The sequence below is a fragment of the Ammodytes marinus genome, assembly GCF_949987685.1.
Source record: "Ammodytes marinus genome assembly, chromosome: 19".
In the NCBI taxonomy this organism is placed as follows: domain Eukaryota; kingdom Metazoa; phylum Chordata; class Actinopteri; order Uranoscopiformes; family Ammodytidae; genus Ammodytes; species Ammodytes marinus.
In genome coordinates this window covers 13,889,230-13,915,615 of record NC_137223.1, presented here as the reverse complement: position 1 = coordinate 13,915,615, position 26,386 = coordinate 13,889,230, and the positions used below count along the sequence as shown (strand labels likewise).

The 26,386-nt window shown below is 40.5% G+C and overlaps 2 protein-coding genes across 4 annotated transcripts in view; both read right to left on the bottom strand.

The window, feature by feature from the left end:
* Positions 1-1,059: 1,059 nt before the first annotated feature.
* ccm2 (CCM2 scaffold protein) lies at positions 1,060-10,986 on the bottom strand. Of its 3 annotated transcripts, none has more exons than XM_080047926.1 (10): positions 10,622-10,986; positions 6,022-6,198; positions 5,762-5,857; positions 5,297-5,480; positions 4,951-5,087; positions 4,650-4,785; positions 4,450-4,507; positions 4,179-4,314; positions 3,923-4,061; positions 1,060-2,393 (listed from the first exon to the last, which is right to left on the bottom strand). In XM_080047926.1, the coding sequence occupies exons 1-10, from the start codon at positions 10,649-10,651 to the stop codon at positions 2,098-2,100; spliced, it is 1,389 nt and encodes a 462-aa protein (XP_079904052.1). In that variant the 5' UTR covers positions 10,652-10,986; the 3' UTR covers positions 1,060-2,097. The 3 variants fall into 3 exon arrangements, with proteins under 3 accessions (XP_079904052.1, XP_079904053.1, XP_079904054.1); XM_080047927.1 differs by having other exon boundaries at positions 5,774-5,857; XM_080047928.1 differs by lacking the exon at positions 10,622-10,986 and adding an exon at positions 6,900-7,078.
* Positions 10,987-18,271: 7,285 nt separating this feature from the next.
* The window catches only part of xkr6b (XK, Kell blood group complex subunit-related family, member 6b), a gene marked incomplete at both ends in the record, with an annotated part of 51,142 nt that continues 43,027 nt past the window's right edge, over positions 18,272-26,386 (bottom strand). The window contains 2 exons of the mRNA XM_080047661.1: positions 18,272-19,242; positions 20,030-20,226. Coding sequence (XP_079903787.1) covers positions 18,272-19,242; positions 20,030-20,226 — 1,168 coding nt within the window. The remainder of the gene's footprint in view (positions 19,243-20,029; positions 20,227-26,386) is intronic.

Here is a 26,386-nt window from a genome sequence, read left to right as displayed (position 1 = left end):
ATTTCCGAGTGGCGTGAATCTGCAATGCTGTTTTAAGGCTATTTGTTCCGTTCAGTTGCTGTTTATTTGTCTTTTGGCACAATTGTTGGCCGTGTTGTTGTTGTTTTTGTGTGGACATGATCGCTGTTGTGTCGGGTCGGGTCTGATCGCAGCCATGGTTGATTAGGGGAATAAAAATATCGGGGGGGAGACTAGCTGCGTAGCATTGGGCGCGTTGAACCATTTTTTGACACAAAATGACCGAGCGCCAGATCAGATGCGTTGGGCGCGATGGCCACCGCACCCAACGCGTTTGGTGTGTTCGCACCTTTAGGGGGTTGGCTCAAGCAAAATGACGTAAACACTGCATGCACCAAGCACGACAGAGAAGGAGCGGCATTAGTCGCGACCTGTGTCCGCCTGGTGAGGCACTTACTTCGGATACTTTTTCATAGAAGCCTCGGTGGAGAACCAGGCTGACAGCCGCGCAACCTGAACACTCTTCCGTCAAATACAGGATTAGGAGTTAAAGTTATTGGGGGATGAGATCAGCAAATAAAGCTAGTCAAATAACTAAAGGGAGTCCCCCGCTCGGAATATTGAATTAACTTGTTTTTAATTAAATAATCACAACCACGTTTGCGGAAATAATATTAATCTAAAAAGGAATCTAGTTGTAGTCTTGCAATATGAGACCCCCTGTCTTTTCAAAATCTCACTCTGTGACTGAAAACTAATGACTAGTTGTCTTCAGGTGTGAGTTGATTGTCTTTTGATGTAAGAGGGTTTCAGTCTTCGGTGTTTTCAAAGTCTTTTAAAAGTCCTCTAGTGTAAGCCCAGCATTAGGTGCATACGAGCAAATGATCAGTCGGAGAGGATCAGAATCAGATTACAAAACCGTCACCTCTTGTGTATGAAAGTCAAACTAAATGAAGGTATCACTTCAAACTGCTCACAATGTAGAAGTCAGGTGTAAAATGTTTTAACCGTGTAGGTTTTTGCGAAGGACACTCATAGTCTTACAACAAAAACTGACAATCGGTGTAAAGTAGCCGTTATTTAATAACCATGATTTGCTCAACAACTGTAGTTTCAGTTCATAATTACCCATCTGTGTAAGACAGACGGTTGGCAGCAGTACTGCAGTGTAAAGGCACAATGACAGACGCATGTAATGTCATAATACATAACAAGATGCAGGAGGACAAAAATCGAAAATTATTATCAGCCATTATCTAACTGGCTTTGTCAAAGACAGTCCCCAATCAATCACTTACAGTATATTGAATGAGAATGTTTTGTTTATTACAGCATTTCCTTGGTCAGTATGAATAAGGAAAACATATATATATACTGTATAAATGAGTAAACACTGATAGCAAAATAATAGTGTAAAACAAAGTGATAAACAAATCTTAATGAAAAAGAAAAATATATATATATATAGCAAAAAGTTAAACTCTCACAGCAACACATACATGTGAAATCAATGAAGGATACCAAAGTTCTTCTGATGAATGAAGCTGATTGACCTATAGTAATACAAAAGCACAAACCAGTACAGCTTCAGTCTTTACTTTCTAAAACATGTACACAGTCCTCTGATATATTCTCCAAAGCCTCTGAGGGTGTTAAAAACAGACTGAATACTCAATATGCTCAAAGACTGTGGAGATGTTTTGCTACGTTGCTGACAGCAGTGGCAGATACTGCCAATAAATGAGTACAAAAATCAAAGACAAAAGTGTCAAACAACACTTTAAAAATAGATCAGAGACTTTGAATCCCTCTGAAGATGCAAATATAGTCAACTGACTGTGTCATCTACAGGGTCTGCATAAGTGCATTTGTTAACTTCATGTTTTTTTTCGCAGTAATTGGTTGAGGTTTTCCTTGAGCGTGTAGGGAGGACTATGGAAAGTCCTCTTGACAAATAGAGGAAAATACAATGAACCATTTCTTAGGTCAGCGCTAAGGACCACCTTCATCTGATCCACTTGGTTCATGCCTACTGTTCATTTGAGGATTGGCAGCAAGTTTATGTCCTCGGCTCTTGGAAAAAAAAAAAAAAAAGACAAAAACAAAAACAAGCAAAAAAACTCCCTTTTGTTGGCCATGTCAGGGTGTCACTCCCTCCTGGTCCATACTGCAGCCCAGAGCTTCGATGTCATTACTGATATCGGTGATCATGCGGTCCCACTCGTCTCCCTCAGAGGCCTCCTGGCCCTCGTCTGAGGCGGCGCTTCCTCCGGCTGCTCCGTTGCCGTTGGTGGTGGAGTCGGAGGCGGAGCTTGCCGTGCGCCGGTAGCGACCAAAGCTGTCCGTTATGATGCCTCGGCCGTCCTTCACACCAATGGTCTCCAGGAAATTCTCAAAGTGCTGGCTGTCCTTCTCTGGTATGAAGGGGCGCAGGCCTGCGGGGGCACATTGGAAAACATAAGTCATGGTCTGTGTCTGAAATGACTTCTGTGTGAATAAGTTAGAATTACATTTATTGTAATCAGGGCTGTCAAATTAACGCGTTAATTTCGATTAATTAATCGCAGAAAAATTAACGCGATTAAAAAAATTAACGCAGATTAATCGCACTTCTATAATGCCCTTTGACCCGGTGCAAAAGTGGTGTGGAGCTGCACCTGCCGGGCGCGTGGGTTAAAGGGAGAAAGGTAAAGAGAGAAGCAGGGGAAAGGGGCCGACTCGAGGGCTCTATGGACGGTTTATGGGATGCATGAAGGTAGGAAGACATCTTACTTAATTCTCCGCAGTGTCCGTGCATTATTGATTTAGTGGGTGCAACAATGTAGGCTAGGTTCAAAACAGTAGGCCTATCTCTCAATCTTCCTCCAATTTTGTTTGCTAGCTGTCTAGCACCCGCCCCGTGTGTGTGTGTGTCAATATTTTTGCCTATGAGTAGGCTACGAAATGGTGGCAGTGCAGCGCTGTCTGTTGTGGGAGATGGAAAGTCGTCATTTTGTCTGCTTGTTTTTTTGAGAAAATTCGGCGCTATTTCATGTATAAAGCTGGCTGAGGGGAGGAGACAGAAGTTACGAGAGACAGAAACAAACTGTAGTAGGCTATACAGCTGTTTACAAACAGGTATAAAAGTGTCATATAAGTATGCGATTAATTTAGATTAATTAATCACAGAGCCTGTAATTAATTAGATTAATTTTTTTTAATCGCTTGACAGCCCTAATTGTAATATAACACAAAGGGGGAGCTATATTATTGAAGAGAATGCATTGTAGAAGGGACATTTACCCCTTTATTGGTTTTCATGTGGAAAGTAGAAAGGGGACGTGTGGCTTTAATTAGTACAAAATACACCTCAGTGAGACTATACTATGAAAATGGCACAAACATTGCTGATGTTACAATGACCAGAGATTAGACCCGCTCAATATACTGGTTGGAAAAAACAGGGCTTATGTAGGGAAAAAGATTTCCTACAGTACTGGAAGCACTCACTGCCACCTGATTTTGTAAAGATTAAATATGTGATTGAACTACACACTGCCATTAAAGCTGGGGTATATGATTTCTGATTGGTCAAAGTTAACATGAGCTGTACACTTTGACCAATCAGAGCGAGGCTCCGATTCTCTGTTCTTACTGGCTGTTTCAACTGTCCATTCACTTTGGCACGACTTTATTGGGGTGGAGCGTGTCAGGGAGGGACCATAGGGGAGGGACCAAAGAGAACAAGTGGAGCGGTTGAGGTATTTGAATTCGAATCTCTATCCCAACTGCCATTTTCTCCCCAAATCCTCCACCCCAGCTTTAATACAACTTGTTAAACACAGTTAAAAGTTGGAATTTTACTTTATAGTATGCTAGTTGTGCTCTCTGTTGACTCCTAAAAAAGCTCACATACAGTAGGTCTGAAAATTAAAACATGGATCAAAGAGACTTTGACAAAGCCTGCATCCAGAAATAATCGTACCAAGTAAAAGGAACTTCCGGCTGTCCCCATAGAGTTGTCGCAGGTTAATGCAGAACTCATGGATGGAGGAACCGTTACGGTATTCATGGAGCAGGGTGGCAAACTGCTGGATCTCCTGTGATGAGAGTTTTGTCCGCAGCTAGAAGGAAAAGGAATATATATTGAAGGATCAAAACAAGAATAGATATAGCTTGAAGCTATTCTGTTCTTAAAAAACAGTAATGGATAAAAGACAAAGAGGGGGACATGATCATACTGTGGTCATGTAGTCCTGCAGCAGCTCTGCGGCCGTGGTGCTGAGCTCTCCTTCACTTGCGGTCTTGGTCTGAGGTGATGCCGGGGTGGAAGCCGATGGAGAGTTTTCTTCTGCTTCCATAGAGCCCTGGAAAGGACTGAAAGAGGAATGCACCGCTTGTCACTGACGAGCAAAAGTAAACTATTTGCAGAGACAAAATCATTATTGATAACTGTCTGTACCCAAATGGAAACCTATCATTGAGATACGGCCCCATCAGCTGGTTACTTACAATGTGTTGGCTTCTGCTTCATATGCCTCCTTAACATCCACTTTGCTTGAAGAGTCATCTGCAAAACACAAACAAGTTTAAGAGGGTAAAACACACAGTGTAAAACACTATACTCTATATTTAACAAATCTTAGATAACATATTTCTAGGTTTGTTTTTAAATAAATACATCAAATTTCTTTTTTTGTTTTCTCCCTTACCACTGTACAAAGAAAGGTGTCTGGTAGGTGTAGTTGCTCCATCAAAAATGGCTCTGTCCAAGAAGTCGATGGTTGATTCTGTGTAAACAATCTGAAAGACCTGGCTGAGCAAAAGACACAGCTCCTCTGCTGCTGCCTATAAGACGAAGAAGTTGGCTTTCAACAACGCACTCTTGTCAAGCAGTCTCAGTGAATTGATGTTATGAGCCTTGGTTGGCAAGCTGTAACCTAATGTGTACGAATAAGTAAACAGCAGTTTTCCATTGTTGTAAACATAGCCACAGACGGAATATAATAATACCTTATTATCAACGGCCAGCACAAGCAGACAGCAGACTTCCACAAGCACAGCTCCGCTCTCTGATAGGGAGCTCAGGGTCTGAGACTTGTTGAGGTCGGGACATGAGCTGGGACAAGGAGAACCTCCCGACTCCTGAGCTGAGAAACAGCACACAAGAAATAATTTCATTATTGAAAATGTTCTTCATTACTGGGACTGATTATTGCTAGTTCTTTTCCTGAAAGATGTCGGTAAACACTGGTTTTAAACTGGATTTAGCATGATCAGGACCCATTATTCCTTGTCGTCGTTGTTCCCCCCCCCACCCCCCCCCCCCGATGCCATAAGGACATTAAAGGCCTTTTACCCGTTTTGATGACCACGAGGTGCAAAGAGTCGTCCCTGATGTAGGAGACAGCAGCAATATCATGGATAGGCACTCTCAGTATGATGTCCTCTCCATCGCGCCATACAAGCTTTATGTTGTACGCCGACAAGCTCACCACTGCATCCTGCTCTGATGTCAGCTGGCCCGCCAACTGATGCGACTTCTGACAAGCACAAACGTGAGGAATCTGTGTAATTATCCCCGTTATGACAGAGGAATGCACATCCTTCGACCACTTTAATAGTCATGTTAACCACCAAGCATTAAATACCAACTGTATCTTTCATACAACTTCACTATTAAGGAAATGTCATTTAATATATTATCAATTACATCAGTTGTGTGTGTGTGTGTGTGTGTATAAAACCCTTTCCAACTGGTTTTGAAAAAAGCAATAGAGACAGAGAGAGCAAACAACTGATGAATTAGGTTAGATCCTCTTACTTTGATACCTACCCTTGCAGTGTCAATGAGCTGCAGCACTTCTGTGCGACTTGATGGGTTCAAGTATCCTGGAACTGACGTCAGCTGCCCCAAGTACTGCACAGGACAGAGCATACAGACACTTTTTATAAAGGAGTTGTAGAAAAATCCAGGTAAAAAAAAAACACCCAGTAAAAAAAAGGATCAGTTTATGAGGTGAATGGTGCAACACATTTTTTTTTAATGTTTTGGGACATTATATATGTGATAGTGAGACTCACTTTGACTTCCTTCTCAATGTAGTCATTCAGCAGGATGTCGGGGTCTATGCGATGGTCGGGCTGGGAGAGGGAGAAGGTGTGGAGGGCTCGGCGCTCGGTAGCTTTCTCCTGGGCCTTCTTGTCTCTCCCCTTCTCTCCTTTCAGGAAGACTCGCTTGAACGGAGACACGATACCAGGCTGATGAATAAAGACAAAGAGAGAGGGACAGGGTTGAGAGAAATAAGAAGACTGTCAAGCCGCAAGCATTTCAGACACTCTAAATTATAAAACATCGGCATTGTCCATTTCTATGCAACAGTATATCATCAAAAGATGACAGGACTATTCTTACTTTAGCCACAACATACATATGGTGTTGATACAATGCTAGCAGTTGCAACAAAGTAAAGCATTTGCAAATGCAGCTTTAAAATTTACCCACCCCTCTAAAAAATAAATAAACTACATTGAACTCTGTTGTGGTGCTTATACGCCTTGTAATCATTTCTGCTGACATTGCTTCTACTAACTGAAGATGGACTGTTTGAGGGTACAGCCCCCGGTGTTACCCAATAAGTGTTAACAAATGTCAAAAATCGGCAATTGCATGTGCAAAAGCAAATGTTACATTTAGCAAGACCTCAGTGGTTATAAAACAAGATGGAGAGACACATCTAAATCATGAAAAGAAACCTCAAAACATCAACAGGCAGCTTCAACTGAGAAAAATATGTCCTATTCTCAGAACGGTGTCTATAACTAACTGTAACACAGCTTAGGTGCTTGGTTAAGTGTGCTTAACAAAAACCTTGAAAAAACATTTTGTCTGCATGCGTAATACAAAAAAAGAAAATATTTCTCAACATGTCTGCATGTTAAAAGCATTTTAAAAAGCCTACCTCGTTCTCCATGAACCCACACGCTAGAAGAGTGGCCTATGGAACGACAAGCACGCAGCCTGGCCTTGGATGCTGCTACACTCGCACTGTCTAAACACCTGTTGCTTCCACTCACACACAGTGCTGAAGGCTGCCAACTGCTAACAGACGTACAGGATCACACAGCCAGAGAGCATATGTGTGTGTGAGGGGTGTGACCCCTCTACAGAGGAAGACAAGTGTCTCTGTCTCTATACTCAGGCACAAGAACAGGAAGGGGACTGGCCACAACTTCCTGTGACAACACGCGCCTTCATGCTTTGGATTTTGAAATGCTTATATAAAATGTCAGCAGAAGACTTCAAGTGTCCATTTGAAAATTACTTCACAGATGTTTAAGACAGCCAAAAGAGTAAGTGGTCGTCTCTATTACTCCAGATCTTCATATTTTATAGGGATGTGATTGACTGCTGCCTTCTATCACTCACTCAAGACTCAGCTGAATGTCCAAACACGTCACTGTTTAACCACAGAAATACATTATTGTGCGTATATTCTATTGTACTAGCCACAGATGTAACCCGCAATGTTGTTTACACAGCTGATTCAATAAGTTGAAAAGTGCAGACAATCTGACCCAGGTTGAATGAACAACATCAAATTAAAATAAATACACTCATAACTGTTAACCAATTTAAACTTATTATTTTGAATCAGTCCCACTCCACTTGTAACTGTTTTAATTAGGCTATTGTTCTGCTTCATTCAATTGATCTGAATGTTTAAATTGTTGTTGTCTCTTTGTAAGCTTGTTGTGTATTTTCATTGTATATTGTGTATCTGTAATTAACTCGACGTCATTGTAAAAGAGGGTCACCCCTCAATTGATCTTTCGAGGTTAAATAAAGGAAAATGGAAAATTAATAAGCTGTTAACACATCCACAGCAATGATGAATGCAGCAAAGGTTAAGCATATTGGACTCTCACACGGTATCACAGAATTTAGACTCCATACCACAGCACAACCTATGATCTGTGCATTATTTAGCGATGCATAGCTTGTGAAGACAAGCACATTAACATTTTATGGCTTCTCCTTGTGAAATGTGAGACCAGAGCTACCGCAGCTTACCCGCAGTGAGCGGCCTTAAGATGTGTTTGTTTTGTTTATGTGAGTAAACTGTATGCCTTCTTTGTGCTGTGATGGCCCAGGCGACAAGTGCTGAAGGGCTTACACACTTCCTCATATCGAAGTCAAATGCAGGAAAACTTAGACCTTAGTGTGCTAGGAGTCAGAATGTGGAATATGCTGATGTAAGGCCAATTTAGTGTTGTGATTCACCCATATAGTTCACGTAAAACAACAAATACTACACAATTCATGTGTCATGTCTTGTTCGTGAATTAGTTATTTAAGTCAAATTTCTCAAGGGAAGATTCCATCAGTCTACCATATGTTTGAAAACTATGATAACCAGTATGTTTTTTTTTTTTTTAATAATGGTAGCTGAAATGTAAAATGCTATCTATCTTATCTGAAAGCAAGCTAATACAGTGTGAGGCAACTCAAAAGACAGTTTTCACACCGTTTGTGTAATAAGATCATTCAACTGTATAACTCCTGGACTTGTCCTCAGACCTCAGACGATTTCCAAACTTTGTTTGCAAAATATCGGTCTAAATTGCATTATGTCACAGTGATTCCCTGACAAGTATGAAACCTTTATAAATTAGATGTTTATTTTAGTTAGAATCAGATAAAAGGGTCATGTGAACTTGTGAAATGATAATACCATACAGCATACAGTGGATATGGAAAATATATGTCAGCCAAATGCTGTTTACTATCTCCACCAAGTGGTACAAACAAGAACTGTCTATGCTGATGGCGCCGAACCCTTAAAGTAAAGATCACGATAAAGCAAGTTGACGACAGCACACATTTTTATTTGTGACATGGCAATGACACAACTAGCAGTAACATGTCACAACCACTTTCATAAAGCTGCACAGAAATTGTGTACTGAGATTAAAGTAAAAAAAATATATTTGTTTTTCCACCTGTTGACATCCGACTTCCCAAAATGCTACAACGCTGCAAAGGGGGTTGTTTAGATATATTTATTAAGAATCTACCTTTTTTTGTTGTCACAACTCATCAACTTATCATTAATGAAGTTTAAAAATGTATTTATTGTCCTCCAACTAAGAAGACTGCTGACAAAAACATTTCCTTTGCACAACAAACCTTATAACACAAGGGTATCACTTAATTTCCGTCAAAATGTCCCCTCACACGCCGAACGGAGGTGGATTTGGACATTTGTGTTTTTAGTCATGGAAAACGTATCAAATGACCAGGGCAATTGCAGCAGAGATGTTTTTTTTGGCATTTTTAATGCTTTCTTGACAGTGTGTAGAGACAGAGGTGAAATGGGGCAGAGAAGGGAAGACATGCAGAGAACTGACCCGGGCAGGATCCGAACCCGGGTCTGCTGAGATGTTTAACTGACACTTCACTTCTCATTACACTGCTCAGGCTGTGAGAGTTTGTCAGTGTGTCATGTCCTGTCCAGATTTGGTTGCGTACCTGCCCTTCCTCCTGTGCCAGCGAGAGGAACAGAGGGGAAAATGTCCTTTGTGTCTGATTCAATACAGAGTTAGAAGAAAGAAATATTTATAAATATTAAATTTTTTAAGGCTTTCGAAAGAATGCTATAAGACACCTTAATACCTATTTATTGTTACTATTTTTTCACTGATTTCAGTTTATTTTAAGGATCACAGGAACAGTGTGGAGAATGTTAACAATAAGGGTTATTAATCTGTTTGGAGAACAGTCAGTGGTAAATTATATATGTTTCTTTTAACCTACATAATGTAGCACGCTTTTATCTGATATACATGTTGTATGCCTATTTATATGTTGTTGTTTACCTTAGGGTGCCCATTAACAACAGGCGAATGGACTGTTGATGAAAACTACACTTTAGCCTACTCGAGAGCATTTACATTTTTTTTAAAGAATGTGAATGTACATTGTCCTTTAAAATAAAACTTCACCTTTGATCATCCCATCACCAAGGGAAGTACGTTATCCTTAATAATAAAAAAAACAATGTTTATACCGAGTTAATACCTATGGATAATAAACACAGTCTAGGCATGTTGCTAGCTACGGTGGGACCTTTGTTTACATACCTTAACATCAGTTTACAGAGCCTGGGCTGCTAGCTACGGTGGGACCTTTGTTTACATACCTTAACATCAGTTTACAGAGCCTGGGCTGTGAATTATCACCATCACGATTTTTTTTTACAGCGCACACAGTATGGACAGGTAGCGGATCTTGGGGAGATATTCACTGATTTGCCAAAAGGTGATTTCAATTAAGTCAGTGCCATGTCAAGCGTTCAACTCAATAATCTATTTAAATTGAAATAGCCTAATTCAGTCGCTCTTTCAGGCTCGATCAGTTTGGCGTTAACTTGCCTCTCTGTAATATTAATTTCCTAAATTGCATATCTTTCAAATGTAAAGAATGGCTAATTAATGGCAAATATAATACAACTATCAGTGTGTTTACGTGAGAGCTTCTGTCCGATAATATACTTTATGGTTGGCTAAACTTTAATCAGTTAACTGCTAAGTTTGCCCGGTCTAAGTCTTGACTAGCTGGTAAGTTAGCATGCCAGCCAGTTAACTTGCAGAACTAAGTAGCTGAGACAATTGCTCAACTTACCTTTTTCACTTTTTTCACATCATCCTCCATTGCTACGTTAAGGTCCTTTTCTTCATATTCAGTTCAGCGTGGAGTTCCAGGTAGGCGAGACATCATCGCCAAAGCGTTTAGCCAGAACTCATCTGACAGCGGTTAGCTTGCTAGCTTAGCCTAGCCTAGCCTGGTAAAGTGATTTGCGAATTTGAGCCGATAGAAAAACGCCATCCTGATGTGTTTTTCCTGCTATTCGCTCACCATAAGAAAAAATAAGCCTACGTGCCACAACTGTGAAAATGGTACCCTTGCTGAACTGCTAAAACAACTAAAGAAATAGTCTGTAAAGAAGAGAAACTCTCTTGGTAAAACGGGCAAAACTTTTCAATCGTGCCGCCATTTTGGGCGTTGAGCTGTGGTCCAGCATGCTTTGCTTTGCACAAACCAAAACAGCTGCTGCTGTGTAATTACCATAGACTGTACAAATATATAGTTACAGAGATAACACCGTCTGGGGAAGACTGACCGAGCAGTGCTGCTGCGACACTTATCAGACAGCTTTTCAAGTTGTTAAATTGAATAAGAAATGTCTTGATTGACAGAGATTCGTTTTATACCAAATAAGTATTTATAACCATAAAAGCAGAGAAGTTTTTCTTTTTGCAAAGGTAGGCTAACTAGCCGATACTGTTGCGTTTATTTAGCTGTTAAAGCTGTTTCGTTGTGTCATGCTAGCCTACATGTATTAGTCTGCCTTGTTTGGGCTATGTAATTGTTGTATTGCCTAATTACCCGCTTATATTGCAATGTATTAGCCTATGTAATAGCTTTATGACAACTCAATTATTAGAAGGCGTTGAAACTTGGACACTTAATTAATATTTTCTTTTTTTAAAGCCCCTTTTTTAAAGCCCCTTTGGCCCCTTAAAGCTATCTAAATACAAAATAAATGTACTTAATTATGCACAGGAATTCTAAAACAATAGGGTATTTTCTTACCATAATGCAATGCATTATAATGCAGCTGATATTAATGTTATACTTTTGCTTCCTTTTTACTTTCTTTTTGCCCTTAGAAGACTTTTACTTACAGTTTAAAAACATAATCAGCACAATGAACCAGTGGAAAATGCAGGATTTCTACGTAACATTTGTGATGGCAGACAATATGTCTCTATCAGAGCAATATATTGACACACTGTTTACTATCTCTGTAACCCTGGACAGGAAAGTGGACAGACATTCTAGACAGCAATGGAGAGAGAGAAAGGTGGATGAGACAAGCAAGAACGTTGCACAAGGATACAGAAGTGGAAAAGAGATTAGATGCTCGCAAGTTCTGCCGCATGAGTGCCAGCAAAAGAAGGGTAAGCTCTGCATAGCCTACATACCTGTACATAAAGTGACAGTGGAATTTATTTACTTTCGAATCATGTCTATGTAGTATCAGGATGGTCAGGAAATGTAACTGTGAGGCATGTTCGGTGAAATGTGGTTTTTCCTCATGTAAATTGTAAGGATTTTAATGCTAAACTGCATGTCTGAATTTGTTATCTTAAAGGTCTGTTTTAAATGATTGGAAATACAGTTGACCAACCATTTGCCGAGTAGGATGTGCAGAAGTATTACACTCAGTGTTTAGGTCTGTAGGGCCTTATTTTACCCTTTGCAGGCCATATATTGCAGTTGCTTTCATCTTTTGATATGTGAAACGTGCATGTAAATACAGTACTGATAAATTGCACTTTCAAATACTATATTTATTTTTCTCTTCTGTGATGAACAGTCTGATATATGAATCTACAGTAAGGCTTAACATTACATTTTCAGCATAATATTTCTCTTTTCATCTAAAAACCAAAACATACAAAAAGAACTTTAGCACCATATGTTATTAATAATATTCATATTGTTCCCAAAAATAGGACATCAGTTTTCCTTTTTTTAAAGAACGGGGATTCCATGGAACAATTTACTTACATTTCATATTTAACAACAACAAATCAATCATTCCATATGTTCTCAGCCACAACATAGGTTGTTTGAGTACACTTTCGTAAAGTTGCTACAGACTGTAGCGGATTTGCTTACTGACATTGTGTCAACTTTTGGAATACCCCGGAATAACCATATAGTCTGAGGAGAATCCTGATAAATTAGTGAAATACACCAACAAGCTAACACAATCTAGAAATAGATTGAATATAAACAAAACAATATTTCCCAACACCTTTGTTAACAATTTCAAAAATCAGCAGCAATTAATATGACAACCATATTTGCTTCATTGGAGTTATACATCCATTTTGAAACAAAATATTACAGCCAATTCTACAAGAACAATAAAAATAGATACACACAGATTAAGGACATATAGATGACAGGAATTTACAACACAGCAATCACGTTCTATATATATTTTTTTTTTTCAAACCAAATTCCAGTAGCAGATAGTAACCTGTGCGCCCAAAAGACCCTTTTTTGTTGTCTGCCTGTTTCATTCTTTCAGGAAAAAATAAAAAATAAAATCCTAGTGCAGATTTAGTCATAGCAAAACCAAATACGGTACTCTGAAAACATTATAATAAACACTATATGAACAGTAGAGTAGAGTAGAGTAGGCTAATTATTCTTTTTTGTTGTTGTGCGTATCGGGAAATCAAAATTGCACCATTGAGAGTTCTGCTGTAAACTGTGTGGATTTTAGGTGCTAGTCTTCAAGCATTTTAAGACTGCAAGCTTGCAGGGTGCAGGCCCTTTCAGTCAACCGGAAGGCAATGCTCTCTGAAAGCCAGAAATTGGACTCTATAGTCCACAGTAGTAGCACCTTTTAAATGTATTCATTCAGCACCAGATTGTCAACAAAAATCAAAGAAGGATCAAAAGTAAAAAAGAAAATGCACCAATTTATAATCTAAACACATTGCTTCATTGGTCAAACAGATGGATGTGAGTACACACCTAAACCAAGTCAAACACTACAATGACCTGCTGCTACACATTACAGTATATGCAGATTTCAGAGGGTTTGTTGTGCAGTCGAGAGCACTTACATGCTAAATGTTGAGGGTCACCTCACAATGAGTTCTAAAGGCATGCTAGGAGGTGGCCTGGAAAACCAGAAAATGAGCTTATTCAAAAGTGAATCAGTTATCGGGCCTGTTTCGTCATTCTATTGAAAGAAAATGCAACTGAAGTGATTTTTTTTTAATTTTTTTGCGCATTTTATCAACGTTGACTCCTTCCATGTTTTATTCAAACTGCAGGCATTATTGTTTTGGCTAGAGGATGTATTGTTCACATACGACAAACGACACAGATAGTTAAACGTCTTGGCACTACAAATCATTCATCATTGCAAGACAGAAGATGTAAAGGCATAGACAAAAGTACAAAACAATCATTGACCAAATCATTTTGTATCTTGGCTGGCATCTTTGAAGACTACCCATTGAACAGTCCAAACGTACTTGCTAAGTCAACCGGGGCTGTTGTGATTCAGGTTACTCAAACGTAATAAAAATGAGGAACCCTACGTTCATCTACGGAAGATGTTCAGTATTGCCTTACTTTTTCTGTCACGTCTTTGGCAGAACCAATAAGTGGGTTTTACACAGTGCCCATCACTTGGTTCTGTCAAACTGTGAAACTTACTTGTAACTACGAAACAGTGCACTCCCTGGATGACAACTTGGATGAAACAGACTAAGTCATATTTAATTGCGTCATTAACGAAGGTGCGAGCTGACTGAATTGAGAACATGGCTTGATCTGGTATCAGGGGAGACAGACAGGAAGAATATACCGTTTGGTGTTGTCGTCATCTTGGTGAGTGTGCTGCTACATGAACAAGTTAAGAAAAACATTTACTTTTTTGTTTGCGGACCTGGCTGCCTTGGCTGGATTGAAGCACCCAAAGAAACAATGCACCAACAGGACTGAGAAGAACATGCTTGATGTTCAAACGCTTTTGCCTTGTGTTGTTGCTGTCGAGGAGATGTGGAGTTAGGTGGGTAACCTGACAGAAATCATGTATTTGTAGGGGATTTCTTTGTGACTATGTTTGACTATGTTAATGGAACAAAGTATGGCAGCCTCATCACTCCAAAGGACAGGACATTCCAATTCCCTTCTTGTGTAGGTTAGCTCTTGAAACTTTATACTGTAGTTCAAAGAAAGCAATGAAAATACATAAAGCTAAAACCCACTTATTGACCATTTTCTAGGTAATCCTTTTTTGTTAAACACGTTATGTGGCCAAATGGCGAGCTTTCTGTATAATTACATAAAATATACTGCATAATTCATAAAAATCCAGACTTGTACAATACATATAGACTCTTTTTCGACTGAATTAATTTAGTTTGATTTACTGTCATTGCTGCTATTCTAGAGACACAGTCAATCAAGCATAAATACTCTGCGTTTTACCACATTAAGCACCACTAGATGAAATGCAGCCCAGTTGTATATCATTGTGTTGATTATGATAGTCGTCCCACAGCACAAAATTTAAAATAAAATGAATGAATCACAGTGTATTTGCACCTGATTTGGACATGTGTCCACGTCTGAAAAGGTTCAGCAGTGTTTAGAAAGGCTGCACTGTGCGCCAGGCAGCCAACTACCACAAATAAAATGCCCCTCCTTCCATTAATAAGAGTGAGTAACCATTCCCAAGAAATAAAAAATGTGCAGAGATTAATTTAGTGGTACAATCCCAGCCGAGGAGTGGTCCAGGATTCAATATGTTAAGGAAAGAAATGGAGACCCTTGAGGACATGCCTGGGAATGAGAACTGCATTGAGAAACCCCTGAGTCAGCTGTTTCAGTGGTCTTGTTTGTTGTTCCTGAGGAACCCCTGTATTGGCTGTTTTGTTTAGTTTTTTAATTTATTAGATTAACAGTACTTAATTACTCATTCATTTACTAACTATTAACATGGCTGTGCATTCATTACAACAGAGAGGAACTACTCTGGCTACTACGGTAAACAATTAACACATTGGTTGTTTGCATACTCATGTATATCTATACATATGGTATGTAGGATGTTTGCTCCACCATAGCTGACCCAACAGTTCTCAATTACTCAGGGCTGAACATCGTTTTTAAGTTGAAGGGTGGCAGACCCTGGATGTTGAAGCTCTCGGTTGTGGCAGTGTACCTCATTGCATGTTCTCATATCAGGATCTCCAGTTGTTCAACCTCATTTCAGTTGTTCAGTTACCAGAGAGTGTGAGAGTGTTTCGCTGGACTGTACCCAGGGCCAGCACCACAGAGACAGGGAAGAGGGCGGAGCAGCAACCGTGGATGGAGCTGAACAATCGGCTAGAGAACAGAACTATGGGAAAGGGCCGAGGAGACACACTGATAAGCATGCATACTCAACACACACCAACACACACCAACACACACACACACACACACACACACACACACACACACACACACACACACACACACACACACACACACACACACACACACATGCAGATCATTAAACAAACACATACTGTAGGTTGTACAGTAAAAGCTCAGAAGTAAACACCTCATCTTCTTTCTCACAGAAGCATACAAGGAATCATCCAGCATACTCCAGTCAGGCCCTTTAACACGATCTGTCCTCATGTTCATTTCCAACCCCGGCAAAGAAAAGCCCTCTCACCTTTTGCCTGGACTTACATGGCCTCTGCCTTTTACAGTACGATGATGGCAGGCATAGTATGTGGCCACAGCTAAGCAGAAAGCCAGTAAGCCAGGAGAAAGAAATCTCTGTTTAGTGTAGGGCTATTGGGCAGCCATTTTTTGGGTGCATTTGTACTAATGCCTCATACTAAAGTCATGCCAAACACCCAATGTAAAAAACACACATTATATATTAAGTTGAATCATTGAGTAAATAGATAAAATTGGAGTATGAAATGCATTCATTATCTCATGAATTGTTCAATAGCCCTCTCTGTAAATTTAAGTCAACTTCCTTTGACAAAGAATGCTTTCTTTTCTTTCTTTTTTCTTCTTTAGTTTTTATTATGATTGAATACAGTGGTCGTCCCATAAGTGTCTGTGGTGGAGAGCTCCTGCAGGTTCAGCTGGTAGATGTATATCAGTGTGTAATTGCTGCACAGCAGGCCTATAGATGGCACACATTTTGCAGGGACTTGTTCCACTGGTTCAAGGGGAAGAGCGATTGGAAAGGCTTTGTTTCAACTGTGCTAGCAGGTGTCTGAACAGTTGCCCTGCACACCCATTTTAGAGTATAAGCTCTTTGCGGGCACACTTATGTTGAGGAGTATACAGTACCTTTTCACACTGCTGTACTGTAAAAATTTGTGTATTCTGGCAAAATATAGTTATGTCAATGATTATAAATATGGACACAAATATGGACTGAAGTATAATAGCATAGAAACATCTTCTAAGATTTGTCTTTTTAAGAACTTTTCACTTTCCACCCAATAAACATATATTGATCAACTTAAAACATTTGTTGATAAGAAAAAAAAATAGGGAGGTTGTATAAAGGAGTACTTTCTGGGATTCCGAAGGGAATGGTGGAGGATACCTTGAAGGCTGTCTTTGCACTTCAAAAAAAAAGTGTGTTAACACACAGTTGTACCCTCTACCCCTTCTACCCCTTTCAAAACATACAACCTTCTAAAAAAAAGTATTTGGAATGTTGTTACCACCATTTTCTACCCACCAATTAAGAAAACGTTGTGCTCATTTCAACTACATTCTACACTCCTTCTGTTGTGTATTTCACCTCAGGTGGTTCTTAATATTTTGTGCTGTCAGAACTATGGGCAGAAACGAACCAAGTAAGGCTTGCTGTTACAGCTTGCCTCCACTGGGGAGCAGTATGCACATTAAAAATGTAATACTGTGGTGGAACTGATTGAAGGTCAGTGTGCTTCTTTTTTCTTCCATACATGACGTGATTACGATGTAGGATTCGATACAAAAATAGTACAGCCGGGGATTGAGCCACGTAAGCTCACAGAGGGAAAATCCATTTTGAATAGCCTCTCTAGTGTCCTTTCTGTAATAGTTTAATGATAGGCATTTCAGTGCTTTTAATTCATGGGCAGAGGACTTGGTAAACATTATCATACATTTCAATAATTCACATAAAGAATGGCAGTAAATGTTGGGATGTGCAAATACTTGCCCCTTCTGAGTCTTTCCTCCATCATTCCCATCAGACCTTTGCCAGTCCCATGTCACAGGGACACACAATATGGCATTCACATGTATTCACAGGTTGAATCACCAATACAGTATAATGCATTAAACACAATTTATAATGAAACATTCATACATTATCTACACACTCATACAGAACCCTTCCTCTGTCAATGTAGAGGGATTTATATGAGACTTCTGTAAATATCACAAGATACTGTTGGTTCGTAATTTTCTCTCTGTACTGTATGTTTTATCCAAAAATAAATCATGACCATGTGTTTAGACTTTCTTGACAGATTTTCTGTTGACAAAACACACACATCTCCTGCAGAAAAGTTGAATGATCATAGAGGAGAGACGAAGAGAGTAGAGTGTCAAATGAAAGAGATCATATCTGGAGAGGAGGAAGAGCAGAATGCGAGAACGGAAACACATGTGCATCATTGTGTTTAAGAGTAGGTGAGAGAGCTGTGGGAGAAGATGCCTTCAGAGGGAGGATTCGTACTGCAGGAGTTCATAAAGAAGCGGACCGTCCCTATACCTGATGCCCACTGCGTTTGGGCTAATGTACTGCAGCACATTTATGGTCCTGCGCAAGCGCCGATCCACAAAGTGTGCATCCCAGGCCGGGTAGCGTTTTCTGGGCATGTCTATCTTGATAAGAGGACCCTCAGGTTGAATGGGCCTTCCAGCTGCATCCATGGGCTCTGTGGACCTCACCTGGAAAACCGGAAGGCAGGAGTCCGTGGCAGTTTCATCTGACTCCACTTGTTCCCCTGCCAGACCCCGTGTGGGGGTGGCTTGAGAGCCACGAGGGCCCGGTGTGGGAGCCATTGGCTCTGCTTCGGGGGGTAATGGAAGGCCCCACAGCAGCTCAGCACAGCAGGAGCTGGCCAGCACCCTAAGCCGGGGGCCCATGGGGTGTAGAACCCCGTAATAGACAACCATACAGGCAACACCTGAGGCAAAGCACAGGAAGACCCCACAAAGGGCTAAAGAGGCATAGGCGTCAGTGGTGGTTGGGTCACGGTACGCATACCAAAGGGAGCTGAGGATGGCATTCTCTAACAGTACTACTGTGTAATAGGCCACCATTCTGTACCTTGTCCGTCCCTCACGTACATTAAACCAACAAAAGACGTAGACTACGCCCACCACCATGTTAAAAAGTACCTCTTCCCACTTGGACATGCAGAAGTCAGTGCTGCCATGGATGACCCAGAAAGCCATGGCACACCAATGGAGCACCACAAAAATGCCAAAGTAGATGTGGAAAACTGAGGCAAACAGGGCCAGAGAGAGAACCCTTGAGGAGATGGTAAAAAGGCGCCAGAACAGATGCACCAGAGCACCTCTGTAACTCATGCTCTTCTTGTCGTCACGTGAATCACGCAGGAGTTTGTGGTAAGAGGCTAGCACCCAAGCCAGGGACAGGAGGGAGGACATGGCAGAGACACCTGGGAATGGAGAGAGAGAGAAAGAGAGAGAGAGAGTAAAAGCAGAGATAGAGTAAGAATGGCAAGAATGAGTGATGCTGGCAGATGCTGTAAGATGGTTCCAGAAACATCAGAAATTTTAAGAAATATCCAGTTCCATTTTAGGTATAAAGCATAATCTAAATAATTATGTTTTTATCTTGACTTGGTTGCTATAACACAGAAATCCATCCCATTTTTAAACATATATTATTACCAAGTTCATCATAGGTCATTCAGTCAACCCAGTCTCCATTTAGTGCACCAATTCAGTTTACTTAAGACTTGTATAATAGTGGAGACAGCAGATATGTCAGAGCAGTAACCTGCTGCATGAAAAACGATAGAGCATTATCTGCAAAGCAGCACCATGGTGCATCTCAGCAAATGTGTTGACAGCATTTCTATAGCACCCAGACAGGGTAGGGTATCACTTGTTATGATTGAATTGCCTTCCGTGGAGAGCTGTATTACACAAGGAAACTGGAATTGTAAAAGAGCTTTCAATAACAAGAGTGATGAATGCTGGAAATTGGATACAATGGCGGAGAATATTGCACACTGTAAATAAAGTGATATGTGAACTTCACACGAAATGGATCGTCAGGTGTAAAATACGGAAGCATTTCAGCAGCATGCGATAAGCACAACATGGCATACAGTGCAATGCAAAAACAAACAAAAAAGACGGATGAGAGATGTCTTGAACTGCACACAAACGAAATTAGACCGTAGTCTTGCTCATTTTGAGCCATGGAGAGCCCCTTACACTGCAGCCCTTCAGCCTTGTTGCTCTGGATCATGATGCAGAGTTGCAGCACCAGCTGAGGGGCACTTTCTAAGAAGGTCTCTAGCAGTCGCAGCATGTTGACATCGGCATACTCGTACATCATAGCCCAGTAAAAACGGCGCTGGTTCTCCTTCTGCCGGTGACTTTGAATACCAAGGTACATGGTGCGGATGTACCTGCAGAGAGAAAAGAACAATGGAAAGTTAGAGAAATCCCAACATTCTTGTATTAGTAATAGTAAATATTTCACTGTATTTATACAAAAAGCACAAGCACACACTCATTGACATCAATATTACATCTTTGCTATCCAAAGAAATGCGTAGTGATCTACATGGTTGAGTGTTGTTGACAACACTCAAGCGCATATTTAGCTACACATTTAAACTTATAACTTGTTAAAAGTAAAATACTGTATATCGACCTGCATCCATAAGGCATTTACCATTGGGTTCCTAATAAGTTGAAGAGACTGTTCAGAAGTCTACCGATGAATTAAGTGGACATGAATGACATAAATAAAGGAATTGACAACCAATTTTAGAAGAATCCACCTTGTCTTCTGCCTATCATTCTACAGACAACTATGGTACACTCAAAAAGTCTCTCATTGGTTTTCTCTATAACCTCTGAAGATGTGGTGGTTGAAGTTGTCATCTGATGCAGTTGGCAAAGTCTCTTATTTGCACCACAACCATGGCACATATTGTCAGCTGCTGGACTGGCTATTAATGTTGGGGCTTCATAATGTTGGTGTGACTGCTGAAGCCAGGGACATGGTAGGTAATGCAGCTGAGATGTGGCAGCTAATTGGATAAAGCTCCTGTTGCAATCAAAGGACGAAACACGGGGAGTCACTGTGTACCAGTGAGCAAAAAAATGTAATACGCTCAGGGCTGTGATGTAGCTGATTAAGATCCTAATCTTCTTTGGGAATGGATTTTGAAATGAAGCACTGCAGTCGGAGTCGCCAATTAGGGTGCGCAGAGGAAGACGAGTAAACAATAATGAGGAAAACATTAGAAGGATCGAAGCTTTGTACAGGAAAGTCACACATGGTGCTTGGAACAACTTGGTACAAAACATCAATCCATTCAACAAGGAAAATCAAGACAACATGAAAGAAGGAAAGGCAATCAAGCTGGCATTTATTCTCTATGATCTGTAACCAACGCCGGCTGTTCATACACGTCAACCTAAGCCTGGCTGTAGAGAGAGAAAAAACACTGAAACCAGTATGACAGTTAAAGTGGTTTATAGTCATCTCAACAGTGACTTCAGCCAATGCATATTGGGCAGTAGCTGCAGGGTCTATCTGGCAGAGCTGGCAGAGAGGCCAAATAAATCCAGCACTTGATGTGAAGGCAGTCAACCGAATACAATAGTGTAGCAAGGACTAAAATAGACTAGACAGTAGCATTCCCCAAAACAAATTGAGAGCCATGGATCTAAATTCAGTTCCTTCGAGTGAGACAAAATAATCACTGCAGCACAACAAACCAAGCCAGTAAATGCTTATAAGTGTTTTTCAACATAATTAGTTTCTGCATTAGCGATTGGAGAAGGGATTATTGTTTGATTTGGAATGAGTTTGGGAACAGTGCGCCGTAAAGTATGCATCGCCTAGTAAGTTCTGAATGCATTTGGTTATTGTTTTGGTTCTGATTTAAGCATTTACCAGTTCCTATTCATCATACATACAACTTTGAACAAATAACTATATTTTCGGTTACATGTGATTATGGTGTGGGCATTCCCGTGTAGTGGGTAGAGCGTGAACCATAAATGTTACGGTGGTGTCAGACAGGCAGGCAAGTAGGACCCAAACGCAAGACGTTTCAAGAAAATCTTTGTTTATTTAGCTCCAAAATATACAACAAAAAAGGTCAACAGGCAAAAATGCAAAAAGTCAAAAAGTCCAGGAAACAAAAGTAAAGCAGGGAACAGAGGGAACACACAAGACAAGGACTCACCGACACTGACACGAAAAACCATAATGCACAGACAAGGAACAAAGGAACACAAGGAGTATATATACTAGACACAGGTGTAACACATTAGGGGAGGGAGCAGTAATCAAACAAGAGGGAAGCTTGACAGGACATGGGGAGGAACAAGACAGACATACCAAAATAAAACAGGAAACCCGGGTAACACCAAAACAAGACAAAACAAAGACAGACCATGACAATAAAGGCTCAGTCCTTGTCGCAGTGGACCCAAGTTCGACTCCAGTCTGGGCCGTTCTCTGCATGTCATCCCCCTCTCTCCCCATTTCCACTTTATATCTAACTGTCTAATAAAAAAAGGTTAAAAAATATCTTTAAATTTGTTTTTGGATGATGGCAACATGAAATGCATCTGGTGCATTTGGAAGCCCCATTTATTCAAAGATCTCAACATAGGCTATGTTTTTTCCTAGTATCACAATATAATTATCTTACAACCATGAGCATATGTTTAGACATTAATTTGATCTGACAAATTTAATTTGATCTTGCTGAATTCAAGGTTGCTATTTTTGCAGAATTATTATATAATTACCTGTATGCTGAGATCACTACCCATAACCCTATGGTGAAGGAAATAAGCATGCTCTTATGAGAGATGGACAGAAAATATCTATAAATGTGACCTTTAGATGGAAATAAAACACATCTATGCACAAACTGGGAAGCTTAATAGATTGGTCTTTTTTCCGCCCACAACAAAGCTTGCCTTTTTTCTGACAAAGTTGGCAAACCTCTACACGAGTCTGTCAGTCAGTCAGTCAGTCAATTAGCTAACATGAAAAGACAGCCGGAGTTTTTCCATAGGGTGGGAAATAAACAGAAGAAATTATTCTACCGCACAAACACTTTATCGCAGAAACTGTAGCTTCAATATTAGTGTGTGTGGGGCTTGAGAAAATAGTATTTTTACAGTAGTTCCCAAAAGCATGAAAAATGAATCTCCTATAAAGATGTGTCTGACAAACGTAAGTCATTATAACCAACGTTCAGGGTTTCATACAATGTACACATACTGTATCACATTGTACACATATCGTATTCCGATCTTGATGATCCATGCTTCACTGTAACAAGAGATATACCCCCAGGAGGTTCATATCTGTCCGTCGCACTATTATGGTATCCTCTACCCACTGGGCCTGTGCATCAAGTATACAAAAACAGAGGGAGGTCTGGCCACCCAATGAAATTTAGGAGCAGAGGGATGGTGGTCTTTCTCGGGACAATGAACTGGGGGGGCCAAGAGAGGGGGCCAAATAGACAAAAGTTATTTTTCGGAGGGTGGGTTCTTCAATTGCTCTGGGCTGTAAGAGGCACCATTATATCCAGAGGTAAAGGCTGGCATTCCGTGACATTTTCCGTTGGACTGGTAAATGTCACTTGGAACAAGTCAACCCGTCTCCCTCACTAATGACATGCCACGGAGACCTACACAAGCCCTTTGTCTCCATCCCCCAATTTCCATTAGTCTGTGTGTTCCACTGATACGTCTCACTGGTCTGTAGTGCCTCCGTCAGAAACAGTAATCTTCATGGGCTCCATAGCGGTCTCACTCTGTAAAAAAAAAAAAAAAGACTGCATCCATGCTATCGGCACTGGAAGGCTGTATTTTGACAAAGCAGCGCTTTGGAATAAATGCTGATGGCAGCATGCTACGATATTAATCCAGTGTAAAGTTTACCTTGCACACCATGTTATTAGCATATTAGTATTGGTCAGTAATTAACACAAAGTACATTTGAGGTTGTTGCAAAATGTAATTTTTTAAAGAAAAGTTGTTAATTGGTGTGGCTAAAGTAAAAATCATGGAATCAGTCAGTGATTGACCCTTGGCAACATACAGTAGGTATCGGTTCTGAATTTCATGGCAATCCATCAAACAGTTCACGAGACATTTAACAACAAATATAAATTAGGAATTTAATTTATAGATCTGTAATTACTAAATCATTTACTGGTGATTTTCAAAAAAGTCAGTAAATAAATGATTAGTAATCACAAATGATGGGGACAAATGATTGGTGGTGGACCAACCATAAATATCTAACCTTATAGATTTTTTGTGGCAAACAGTCACACTTTAGCTCTCGCATTCAAGCACAGAATGGTAAATGTTCTCACTGTACACATTCAAACACCCCCCGCCCCCATCATCTCTCTCTGAAAATACACTTGCTTAGCTCATATTCCTTTGCTTTAAAATAAAATAAACTGCAGTTGAACAATTTGGGTTTCACGGCTGTCAGATAAATCTGAACCCACACCATTAAATCTCCAACACACATATCGCATGCCCTCACCCAGAATCTCACACACATCCCGCAATTGTGATGCACACTGTTAACTCTCCCACTGTGCCGTTTTCAGATGTAGTAACAGAAATGGTTCTCTCTAAAATAAGCTCACACAAATACACACACACACACACACACACACAGTATCGCACAATCATACTTGTCAGCGCTGTAGGTAATTGGGGATTTCCTTTCTATTCTAGACACATTCGTCAGATGGTTCTCTCCCTGTCTTCCCTCCCACCCTCATTTAGGTCGTGGTCCACTCCTTGATGCCTTTCCTCTCCCCCCTTCCATTTTCCATAGCTCCTCTACAGAGCACCTCATGAATTATTTGTGGCGATATCATAGCCATCGCTCATGGCTCCTTAAGCAGCGTACGCACAGCCTAACAGCTCCACGCCGTGCTGGCGTCGTGTTCCAAACTCAGCCGTCTGCCGTTGCTGTCGAGACACAGGCACAACAATTAACACCCCAACGTATGCACATACACACACACACACCACAGAACACACACGCATGCATAATCACAGACTCATCATCTTCATAATCGCGCTCTTTGCTTGCTTACATCTGCTGTTAGGCCCTAATACAGACATGAAACTGTAATTGCATGAGTAAATGTTTTTAGATTTGACCATGAGCTGCAGTGAGGGACAGGTGGAATGACACACACACACACACACAGACAGACACCATGTTGACGACTCGGCCATGTTGTTCCTCCCTTTCCTCCAAAAGTCATTGACCGATGAGTCATCCAACCATCCTTACACTCATCCCTAGAGTGGGTGGTTAGGAGGATCACACAAACACAAACCTTGCCAAGTTTAACAGCATCTGTCTCCAAAGTCATGCTGGTGGGATGACTTCGCATCTTGTCGTATGCTGATTCATAAGTAGACCACAAGTACTATCGCAGTAGCATAAAGCAGAGCTAATGTATTATCTGTTAACAAGTGGACGGAACTGGCGAAATACTAAGCAAGGGGGACACAAAACAGACCTACGCAAGAGTGTGTGTTTGTTTGTGTGTTTTTTTTAAGGTGAAGGCAATGCCAGCTGCAATAGAGGGGCCCCACATTGACTCCCAATGAGGTTTGAACTTCCTCTTTCAGGGAGCTTTCTTAACTTTTCCTCGTCTTTCCTACCCCTTCTCTGACTGAAAATTAAATTTCTGTGTGGAAATTTGTTTTTTTCTTCCCAATTCCAAGGAGGAAAATTAAGGTGGGTGTGTGTGTGTGTGTGTGTGTGTGTGTGTGTCATCTGATGGGATTCAGATGACTTTCAGACAGTTTACAGGGGATTTTAAGATGCAAATATGTTTTGGAAAAGCAAATAAAACAAACACATTCAAAATACGATGTAGGCCTATAAGATCTAACAATGATTTAAAGGGGACATATTATGCAAAATCTCGGTTTTAAAGGTGTATTTCCAAGGTCTACTAGAAAAGGTTTTCATCGTTTATTGTTCAAAAAACCCAATAGTTTTCTACCATTTCCCATTTCTTCATCGCCTTTTCCAGCCTTCTCTGCCCTCTATCTCAAAAGGTAGGTTTTGACAGCTTACCCCCCTTCGCAAGAATACTAGTCTGCTCTGACTAGTCAGATCTACATGGGCGTGCATGCACCGCCCTGCTCATTTACTCTATACCTACCTACATGGGCATGGCACACGCCCAGCTGTCAGTTTTGTTTACTTTTGGCCAATGCAGCATGGAGACCAATGTAAACATGTTTAGCTTCATTTCTACCACAAATATCGGCACACTAACCAGTTCTAAACTAAAAGATGTACAACTGAACCTGTTCAGACAGGAGTCTGAGCTGAAAACTGTGAAAATGGCATCAAGATTTATTTCTGATTTCCCTGACATTATCCTCAGGTAAATACTGTTTAATTATGTCACAGTCAATAACATAATTTGAGCTAAGTATTTATGCATAAACTCTCTAAACTGGTAACATACACCCTGTTTTACGTTTGTCTTTACAGGTCTGTGGAATGATCTACAGCCCAGTTGAGTG

Excerpts from the sequence above, each read along its gene's own strand:
- ccm2 (XM_080047926.1), bottom strand. The coding sequence starts at position 10,651 with ATGGAGGATGATGTGAAAAAAGTGAAAAAG. Across the intron at positions 5,481-5,761 it reads CTGCAAGGGTAGGTATCAAA|AAGTCGCATCAGTTGGCGGG; the intron begins GTAAGAGGATCT and ends TGTGCTTGTCAG. Across the intron at positions 5,088-5,296 it reads CCTCGTGGTCATCAAAACGG|CTCAGGAGTCGGGAGGTTCT; the intron begins GTAAAAGGCCTT and ends GCTGTTTCTCAG.